At 42.2% G+C, this 10,994-nt stretch overlaps 1 protein-coding gene and 1 pseudogene across 1 annotated transcript; one reads left to right on the forward strand and one right to left on the reverse strand.

The window, feature by feature from the left end:
* The first annotated feature begins 390 nt into the window (after window positions 1-390).
* LOC118829190 (olfactory receptor 13A1-like) lies at window positions 391-1,321 on the forward strand. The gene is given in 2 exon segments (XM_036736161.1): window positions 391-489; window positions 491-1,321. Coding segments are annotated over 2 exon segments (930 nt in total).
* Window positions 1,322-9,003: 7,682 nt separating this feature from the next.
* Window positions 9,004-9,691, reverse strand: LOC118830117 (annotated as a pseudogene).
* Window positions 9,692-10,994: the final 1,303 nt, after the last annotated feature.

The following is a 10,994-nucleotide window of genomic DNA, read 5'->3' on the forward strand; positions in this document are numbered from 1 at the left end:
AAATACTGTATTCAGAGTTAAAATCTTGACCCATTGCTTGGCAGATTGTAGGCACCATAAATGTTTGTTGATAAGTATTTGTACAAGAGTACCCTATGATTCCTTCTGTGTTAGGAAGATTATACAGGCTTTTAAAAATTGTTTTATAACCTTCATATTAATTGAATTAAATTCTTTTGTTCACTGCTTCATATTCCAAATTTAAAATTTTAATAAATTATGGGATCACCTGGATTATTCTCATATTTTATTCACAGGTTAAATATTTAAAAATTATTTTCTCTTAAAATTCAGCAAGTTGGTAGAGAGAATCAGAGAATTATGTAACTATTTGAATTGGCATTGAAAGAAAAGAAGAGAAAAAGTGGGGAAAATTCTGCTCTCAACAGGATGATGCTGAATAACCAGACACAAGTGACTGAGTTCATCCTTCAAGGTTTCTCAGATAGTGTTCCATTAAGGATCTTGCTTTTCAGCAATTTTTTTTTCCTTATACACAGCTGCCTTCACTGGGAACATCCTGATCATGGTGCTGGTCATTTGGAGCTCTATTCTTCACACACCTATGTATTTTTTCCTGGTCAACTTGTCTATGTTAGACATCATGTGCACAACCTCTGTTCTTCCCAAGGTGTTAGAAAACCTGGTTTCAGAAAAGAAGACCATCTCCTATGGTGGATGCATGGCCCAAGTATACTTCCTTACCTGGTCTGTATCTGGTGAGCTCCTGCTCTTCACTGCCATGGCTTATGATAGGTATGCAGCCATCTGCCACCCCCTGCACTACAGTACCATGATGAGCAAGAGGATTTGTTTCCTTCTGGCAGTTGGGGTATGGAGCATCTGTGGACTTAACACAACCATCAAAACAGAGCTTATGATTCGATTATCTTTCTGTGGCCCCAACATCATTGATCAATTCTTCTGTGAAATGCCTGCTGCGTTGCTTCTCTCTTGCACCTCAACACATGTGAACGATATCATGACAGTCCTTGCTGATGTCTTCTTCTCAGTTCTGAATTTCCTCCTGACCATTGTGTGTTATTGCTTCATCATCTCGAGCATCATGAGAATCCGGACCAGAGAGGGCAAGAAGAGAGCATTCTGTACCTGCTCCTCCCACCTAATTGTGGTCACCATGTATTACTGCATTGTGTTTTATGCCTATGTAAATCCCATCTCTAGCTGTTCTCCGGAAAGTGCAAAGTTCGTGGCTGTGTTGTACACAGCAGTTAGTCCCACCTTAAACCCTCTCATATACACTTTGAGGAACAAAGATGTCAGGGAAGCCCTCAAAAAAGTACCTTTATTTAATAAGTGAAGGGTTAGAAATGCATTGGTTTCTGGATTTGTATTGATTTGGACAAGTGTATTTTTGTACTATTAATAGAAAGTCCCAAGACTTTAATTGATTTTCTAATACCCCAAAGATTTTTTTTTACTGTATAACCTCAGGTTCTAGAGTATAAATGATAAGTTATTCTTGTACTCATAGAGGTGAAGTTTACAGAACCCCCTAAACAATTTTTAGTGGCAATGCAGATGTAATGTGTCTGCAAGGAATTTAGGAATCTGGTAGGCCAGAATCGGTTGGTGGACGTTCTCTCGTCCTTTTGCTCTTTCAGAAATGGTAAAGTATGAGAGAGAGAGAGAGAGAGAGAGAGAGAGAGAGAGAGAGAGACAGACAGAGAGAGAGAGAGAGAGAGACAGAGAGAGACAGAGAGACAAAGAGACAGAGAGACAGAGAGATAGAGACAGAGAGATAAAGATATACAAATAGAGACACAGACCGAGACACACAGAGACATAGACAGAGAGACAGAGACAGAGAAAAAAAGAGAGACAGACAGAGAGACAGGCACAGAGACAGAGTGACAGAGACAGAGAGAGAGATAATGTTGGTCCGGTCATGACACCTGGATAGAACCTATGAAAAAGCAAACTAACGTGAAGTCATTTAATTACATATACTCAATCACTAAAATGGCTCTGTAATCTCATTAATTATGGAATTTCTTCCAAAAATATGGTCCACTATTCATGAATATCCCTAATTAAATATAAGATCACTATTTCATATCCAGGTAGCTCCACAAATGAATGAAAAAAATGTTTAGTATATAACACCCACAGGACCAAAGCAAAGCGTCAAGGTCCCCCCCACCCATGCCTTGGGGGTATACAACCCTTAGGGACAGGAAACTGAAATACTGGTTCAACTCTTCATGGTTATGCCTAGTGATTGGCACGTGGCCTCTCCCAGCTCTTGCTTTACATTATCGTAGGACAGTAATAAATAGGTAAGTTTGTGTCTCCCTGGCTATGACTTTGAGGTTGTGGGTGGGGTGGATCAGTGCATTTGGCAACACAACAAATACCAGCATCTTGTTGGAAGTGTCTTTCTATGGACCTAATGTGCTTAATCATTTTCTCTGTGAGCTCTCCTCTATGCTGCTACTCTCCCAATCTTACACATAAAGGAATGACATCATGAGCATCATGGCTAACATTCTTTGCTGTTAGGCATTTTCTGTCTACCATGGTGCCCTATGGCTCCAGCACCTTCAGCATCATGTAATCAGACAATAGAGGATAATGTAGTGACTCAATTACAGTCTGTATGTATGTAAGCCCAGGCTCCAGTGAGTCCTACCTTGAACCCTCTTATTCATACTTTGACAAATAAAGATGTCAAAAGTGCCCAGAAAAGACTTTTTTCTTTCTCAAGGAAAAAAAGATGATAAATCAGTAATCTAAACATTGTGTGTGGGGGGGACTCATTCAGAGAAGCAGAAAATGCCAATTATTGTTTTATCTTTTAATATTAAATATTGAGGAGATTATCTCTGGAATCTTAAACTATAAAGTTGTTCCTCTGCTTCTCTCTTTTTCTTATGTCTGTATTTAGTGAAGACATCTAAAACTATGATTACTATTATAGGATTTCTTTTTTGGTTCATCTAAAGCCTAACATTTTTTTCTTCAGCCCATCTGTGAGAACCTTTATATTTCATGCTTGTTTCTTTTATTTGTTCCCAAAAATATTTTATTTGTTAGACAATATATCCATTATCTATAACATGATCCAAAATACAGATATACATCTTTACATTATTTTTTTTCTTCTGTTTTTCCCCCAATTTTTTTTATTTTAGTTTACCACACACGGTTCTACATAATTTTGAGATCCAGATTTTCTCCCCTCCCTCCCCCTCCCTCCCCAAGACGGCATGGACTCTCATATAACTACCATGTATAACTTTGCATTGAATTAATTTATACACTAGTCAAGTTGTGGAGAAGAATTATGACCAATGGAGTGAATCATGAGAAAGAAGAGACAGAACCAAAAAAAAAAAAAAAAAACAAAAAACGCAAAAACAAAAGAGAAGAAAAAAAAGGCGAGCAGCAAGTATGCCTCAATCTGCATTCAAACTTCACAGTTCTTTCTCTGGATGCAGATAGCTCTCTCCTTCGTGAGTCCCCTGGAGTTGTCCTTGCACCTTACGTTGCTGAGAAGAGCGAAGTATGTCAGGGTTGGTCCTCACAGAATCCATATATCTGTGGTTGTGTACAATGTTCTCCTGGCTCTGCTCCGCTCACTCAGCATTATGTCGTGTAGGTTTTTCCAGGTTGTTACGAAGTCCGTATCATCCCCATTTCTTATAGCACAATAGTATTCCATTACCTTCATATACCACAGCTTGTTCAGCCATTCCCCAATTGATGAGCATTCCTTTGATTTCCATTTCTTGGCTACCACAAAAAGAGCCGCTATAAATATCCTTGTACATATGGGTCCTTTTCCCGCTTGTGTGATTTCTTTGGGATACAACCCTAGAAGTGGTATTGCTGGCTCAAAGGGTATGAACATTTTTATAGTCCTTTGGGCATAGTTCCTAATTGCTCTCCAAAATGGCTGGATCAGCTCACAACTCCACCAGCAATGTAACAATGTCCCAATTTTCCCACATCCTCTCCAGCATTTGTCATCCTCCTGTTTTGTCATTTTAGCCAATCTCACAGGAGAGATGTGGTATCTAAGAGTTGTTTTGATATGCATTTCTCTAATCAGTAGTGATCCAGAGCATTTTTTCATACAGATAGCTTTAATTTCTTCCTCTGAAAACTGCCTGTTCATATCCTTTGACCATTTCTCAATTGGGGAATGGCTTGTATTCCTATATATTTGGCTCAGTTCCCTGTATATTTTAGAAATGAGGCCTTTATCAGAGCAACTAGTTGCAAAGATTTTCTCCCAATTTTCTGCTTCCCTCCTAATTCTTGTTGCATTGGCTTTTTTTGTACAAAAACCTTTCAATTTAACATAATCAAAATTATCCATTATTATACATTATTTTTAATAAAAAAGATTTACAATATTCTCTTCCATTTACAAAAAGAACATATTTCCTTTGAAAATAAAATGTGACATTCATCATCATCTTTTTGGATGAAATGTGGTAAAGCTGAAGACACAAAATATACATGTATGTGAAAAAACATCTTTGTAACCATGCGTCAGTTAGAACAATCTTATATTTCCCCAGTTTTTCAATCGCTTTCGCAAAGGTGATGAACAGCAAATACTGGAACACCAAAAACCTAGGAAACCTTGAAACTTTCCAATGCCCAGAATCAAAATTATTCATTTTGTTTAAAAGGAAAAAGAAAAAAACAAGTCCCTGCCCACTCCCCACCCCAACCACTGTGTGGAGCTAAGGCTGGATGCCAAATCCAGAGAAAGCTGCTCTCTGTGGGCCAGCTCAATTGCTAGATTACACTATCCCTGCTCCAGTGCTGACAACATGATAGGCTCTGAGAGATCACGGGAAAAAGGAAGAAAAAACATGTAGTCTTTCAGGTTCCTGCTAGAGAGAAGCCTCTTAGGCTTTCATTGGGAGATGGTCCTCCCACCCAGTCCCCTGACAGCTGCCTGATTGTGTGAACACCCCTGGAAGGGAGGCCCAGCTTTGCATTTCTACATTAGGAGCTCCTTCCTGCCTCTAAGGGGTCAGTTTCTAAGGGACTTGCCCTAGCCAGCAATTCCACTACAGACAAACACAGGTTTATGGGACTCAATGAAACAAAACTTTCTTTTCAAAAATGCAGCATGTTTTCTCCCAGAAGACACCAGAAGAATTGTGATAAAAGTATTACCTCCTAACCATCTAAACATTCAGGAAGGGAAAATCAACTCCTGAAATGTTCTGACTTTTCTTCTGAATAGACTATAGTTTGTACTTGCAGATAAGCACAAAAAAATATGGATAATACATTATACCTGGCTCATATACAGTGTCATTAACTGTGGGATTAAATAGTCTGGGACATTCAAAATGCATTCATTTCAACCAACAAACACTTATTTAGCACTAAGCATGTGCAAGGGACTGTGCTGGGGGGAGATCCAAAGATTAGTTAAGTCCCAGGCTCCATCTTGAGTCATTCACAATCCAGCCCAAACCTTGAAGTGCAGCCCTGGGATGGAGCAGACAGAGGGGCCCAGGGCTCTTCCTAGCCTAAAGAAGACAAGGCCAGTCATGGCAGACAAGACCAACAGCCAGGTTCAAATCTACTTTAGAGACAAGCAGAATTGGCCTGGGAACCAAGCCCCCTAAAATCAAGCTAGGTCTAACCTTAGAAGACTAAGGGAGAGTGGGAGAATCCTGCAGGTGCAGGCCCACCCCTGGGATCAGATCCATCTTCCCCATTAGACTGGTCAGACAGGCACATCTGCCCTAGTTTCAAAGATTACTAGGGGGCCTTTTCTCTTTCACTCTCTGTCCGTTTGCTCCACAGTTCTGCACCTAATGTTTTGGTGGCATTATTTTCAAATGCATAACAGAACCCTCTAGGCACAGCCACCCAGAACAGGACAACGAGATGCCGCATCTCACCAAATGCTCCCACCAGTCATGGGAGCCAGTTACTTTCTCATGAGATCACAAGCCCCCAGACGCTGATTACTACTTCCCCAAAATCCTACACAGATGAGCAAAACATTGTCTACTGTGTGGTCAAAGACGAAAGAAGCACATTATTAAATTGGCTACTAAAGAATCAACAGAAATTCTCTCACAGCAAATTTACTGTACTTAGAAATTTCATCATACATATTGGGAAGACAATCTAGAAAAATATTTTCCCCATAATTTCTACTAGTTTTTCCCCTGCTATTCAACAGCAACTAAACAGAGCAGATGAAGCATTCAAGGAATCACAGAAGAGAGTAAGTGGCTGGCTGCCCTGAGCCAGAAGGGAAGGGTGGCCAGTCAGGCCTTTGCCTGGCCACTCCCCAAGAGCCTAGAGTAGTGGGTTCTGAACACAAATCTGACTCTACAGGAGAAGGATGGGAGAGCAGCTGCCTGATCCAGATTTCCTAAGAATCAAAGGTGCTCAAGCCTCACACCTAAAATTCGAACAAAGTTTCTGAGTGTAAACACCACGATTCGATGACTTAAACAGTACAACCCTTGGCATGTCTTTCTGTCAGAAACACAAAAGCCTCAAACAGAAAGTAGCCTGGATGTGAAGGATGGGAGAGATCTTAGAAGAATCAGATTCACTCCATTGATTAATAATATCTTGGCTGTTTGAGGTTCTCATCACCCTCATGCACTAAAAATGTACTAGGTGACAAAGGCTCAAAGTGCTCCTGGCTTCCCTCATCCCTCAGCCCATTTTAGAGTGAAAACATTGCAAAATCACAAATGACTGCAGTAAACACAAGAATAGCCTCGATGGCATCTTTGCAAGTGACCCTCATTCTACAGCTAACATATGCAGCATCTTAGTTAGAATTATATTCCTCCATCAGCTTGGCCAGGTTCACTCTCTCTCTAGAGTCGAAGAAGAAAGCACTTTTTTCTTGCCTCCTCTTTTCTTTCTAATCCCATTTTCTTCATGCTGAGGGTTTCAGAGTATCATCACATCCTGTCTTTCTTTCTAGGTATCTCAAAAGTAGCAAATCAAATGTCATGACATTAAACTACTCATTGAAAATCTCACTGAAAGGATCCTCAGAATGGGTTTGTGGTGAACGATGATCAGTAAAAAGTCTCCCCACCCCCAGCTGACAGCTTCCTTTCCACAAGAATCCCCACATCATCTGAGATTAGCTAGACCCTTTGGATACAGCTTCTTGTCTCACAGTTCTAACAGTGTGCAAGATAAATCAGATATAAAACCAGACCTTAGAAGACTCGACTTTCACTTCATAAAACACATCAGAGACCACTATCTTCATGTTAAAACACTAAGTTGGTCTTCACAGTAAAAACTTGAGGAACTTCCAGAGAAACTGTCATCTGAAAGCCCTTGTGGTAATAAAAACCCATTTTGCTCAATGTAAGAAATGGGAGGAGTTTTATTTCCATAGAACTGAAGGTATACTTCCCCCCCCCAACCCCAGCTTTAGCAGAAACCAGGCCTCAAGGTCGGTCAGGTAAAAGGTCAGAGGGTTGTATACATGCTTTCTGAGAAGGCAGTCAGGGGAACTAGAGAGACCAAATCCCAAACCGGTTGAACCAGTTCAAGCTTATCTAGGGTCTGGTCTTGGTCAAGAGTCCAGGTCTACTGATTTGCATAATTTGAATATGTTAAAGAGGGAAGGTAGGGAAGTAAAGAGATTAATCCTAAACTCAGACAAGGAAAATCTAATTAATTTCTCTTTTGCTTCCGTATCCTTATTATCCTACCTGTATAAACTGTATAACCTAGGAAAACTATGTAAAAAGTAAAGAATGTAAACTAAACGTAACTCTAACAGGAGTGGAGGGAATGGTTACAACCCCCTCCCCCCAGGTGTATCAGTGTGTGTTCCCAGTGAGCCCTACACCCACTCTCCCTCTAATTGCCTTTCTCTACCCACTCTGGTCCAGAGTTCTTTGCCTGAGGAGGGGTAAATCACACGGATCTTCCAAAAATTAAGGAAAGGAAAGCAATGAGCTGCAGAAGCACATCTCGCACTAAATTCCTGACCCTGCCTTGGTGAGTCCTGTGATCCCCACTGCGGTGTTAAGAGAGCTACCACTCAGCATTCCCCTAGTGAATGGCTGTGGTCTGCACAGCCTTCTTAAGGGGGCATCATTTGGGTCCCCCTTAGCATCTGACCCCTAGGAGCCCTGTGATCCCCACAGATTAAGGGGGGCTACCACTTTGTCTTCCCCTGTGGTCTGCACAGCCTTCCTTAGGGATTATCACGGGGTTCTTCCTCAGAACTTTGGCCATGCCTAGGAAGTTCAGTGATCCCCAAAACCTATTTCTCACAATTTGGGGAAGTCCAGTGATCCCCCAAAACAGTGTTTCTCACACTGCAGAATGGTAGTGTACAGACCTCGTGAGAGGGAGGAACTGGAAATTCAAACAAACAGGGCAGTGCACAATAAGGCAGAAATCACTGCACAATGGTAAGAACCCTAAGACCCACAGCACCTGGGCATAGGAGAGAGGCCCTTACCACAAGTAAACACAGACACTGCCTTCAGAATGCGATGTCAGGCCTCATTGAGGAGACGCCCCAGCCAAAGCAGGGCTACCCCAGCCCCTACAGACACATGCGTCGATGAGGTTTGTCCTCCTCGTTTAGCAGCCAGTGCTGCTCCGCCACCTCTACTGAGGGTCATGTCTACACTTCCCAAGCGATGGCGGGCACCAGGGTTCCAAAGGGGGCACGGACTTCTTGCGGCAGGCCCACATTTCCTGGTGCCTAATTAGCAAACATCCCGCTTGAATGGTAAAAGTGATACTGCCCAGTTCAGTGCTACCAGGAGATCCATGTAAAACAGGAAGGAAAACAAAGTCCCTGTGGCAAATTTACCTGCAAGAATCTCTCCCCTGAGAAGAGAGCTGATTTTCTGCTTTTTGTTTGAAATATCAAGAATTACAAGTGACCATTGGATAACTCAACACCAGACTAAAACGATAAGGTAGTTTAAAAATAAAGAGAAGCTGTTACAACATGAAGGGAGGGAGGTATTAACTGGTGCTTCTGACTCTTTCTTACTTCTTCCTCTTCTGAACTCAGCACGGCCAGAACCATTTTCCATTGGGCTTTGTGGTGAGATCAACACAAGCAAAGTGAAACGATTCAATGGGACAATCTGGGTTGTCACAGGCAATCAGGCAGTAGGTCGGCTTGTTGCGGTCCACAGGCATGTCCAGGACGTCCCAGGGGTGCACCAAGAGGATGGTTTGTCAAACTCTGACCCTCCTTTCAGGTTTTTCTTCTTGAGAGTGTCCTCCTCTGATGTGCATCTCCTGTGGCCCAGGGAACCGCTTTTCTCCTTCTGTCCTTGGCCTTTTCTCAGGCCTCTTTCTCCCAAACTCTCCAGGTCACTGCCCCCCATCTTCTCCTTCATTGCAGCCTCAAAGCGTGCTGAGATCCGCCTCAAGGCGGCGAATGTGTTTGTCCACCATCTCGTAGGTCTGCATGACCAGCTGTGCTTTGTCGTCGCTGTACTCCTTACATTTACTGTATGCCTTCCGGATCTTTCACAGGTGCTCCACACGCTGCTTGGGGGACAGTCTTCACTGTGGAGATATACTCAGCTGCCAGGATGTCGATCTCTGCTTTCTTATCTTCTGTTCTTTGATCCAGTTCATTCATCGGCTGGAAATTCCTTTGGAGTTCCCATGGAAGATTTTCAATATTGTCCAGGTAGCAGTCCAAGTACATGGCTGTCGCCATCTTCGTCCTGCCCCCGGCTCCGGCAGTGCGTGTGTGGACTCAAGTGTGCTTCTTATAAATGAATTCTGCTTTCTAATTTGTCCTGCTATTTTCTTCCATTGTTTGGGTAAAGTCATCCCATTTGTGTTCACTGTATTGATGGTTAACTGCATAGTGCCTTCCATCCTGTCTCTTTTTCCCCTCTTCACAATTCCTCTTCAAAAATAAGGAGGAAGTGGTGAAGCAGGAGTTTGCTTAGCACTTATGATCTGTAAATAAAGTAGGCTGTTTCTACTCCATTGCTATTTGTCTATTTTTGACTTTCCCCATTCTCAGGTCTTTTCCATTTCTTCCTTTTCTTTTATTTCCCCACCCCCATGCCCATCCCTTTGATCCTGGACTTGTTCTTGCTTTTGACTATCACTTTACCTATCACTCTGTCCTCCTTAAGCCTCCCCCAACCCCTCACCCCTTGTGCTGAGCAGCATATAGAACCCAGACTGTGTGTGTGTGTGTGTGTGTGTGTGTGTGTGTGTGTGTGTAATCCTAGGAAAGCAAGAGAAAAATGGTTGAACATCTGGTGGCCATGGAACCCTGGCCACAGAAGAAGAAATTCTCTGAAAAGCATTATGAAAAACCTGGTTCAACCACATCACTGTCCCCTTCTAGGTCTCTGTGTCTTTCTCTACTTTTGTATACATCTATGTTTCCATTTCTGTAAAATTTATGTTCAGCTTTCTTTTTTCTGGTTCAGATAAATGTGAGGTTCATGGGATATCCATAGTCCATTAATTCTTCCATCTTTGAATTCTATTTATCCCATGGGTATTTATTACATTATAGTGATTTCCCTCACTTCCTTTTCCTTTCCTCCCCACTGTGGGCAAGTCTCTCTCTCTCTCTCTCTCTCTCTCTCTCTCTCTCTCTCTCTCTCTCTCTCTCTCTCTCTCCCTCTCTTTCTCTCTTTTTTTCTCTCTCTCCCTGAGTGTGTATATGTGTCCATGTGTGTACCACCCCCTGCTTCCCTGGTTCATGGACTGTTTGAAGTCTGTCCAAGGACCCCTGGCTCTGAGGCGTATATTTGATATGTATTTACCCAAATCATATTAGCTCTGTAAAAACCTATCCCTGTCATTGCAGATGCTAGTGCCTTTCCTTCTAAAGTTCTGCTTTATTTACTCTCTATGTATTTGTAAAGCCAATCTGTGAGTGAAAGATCTTTCCTGCCCATTGAATAAGCCTCAGGTAAGGCCAACAAAGGGAGGCCTGATTACAGGCAGACTCATACCCTTTCACAAGCTAGTTGTGAGGCCCCAGACTCTGG

Source organism: Trichosurus vulpecula, chromosome 8 (genome assembly GCF_011100635.1).
Source record: "Trichosurus vulpecula isolate mTriVul1 chromosome 8, mTriVul1.pri, whole genome shotgun sequence".
NCBI classification, from domain to species: Eukaryota; Metazoa; Chordata; class Mammalia; order Diprotodontia; family Phalangeridae; genus Trichosurus; species Trichosurus vulpecula.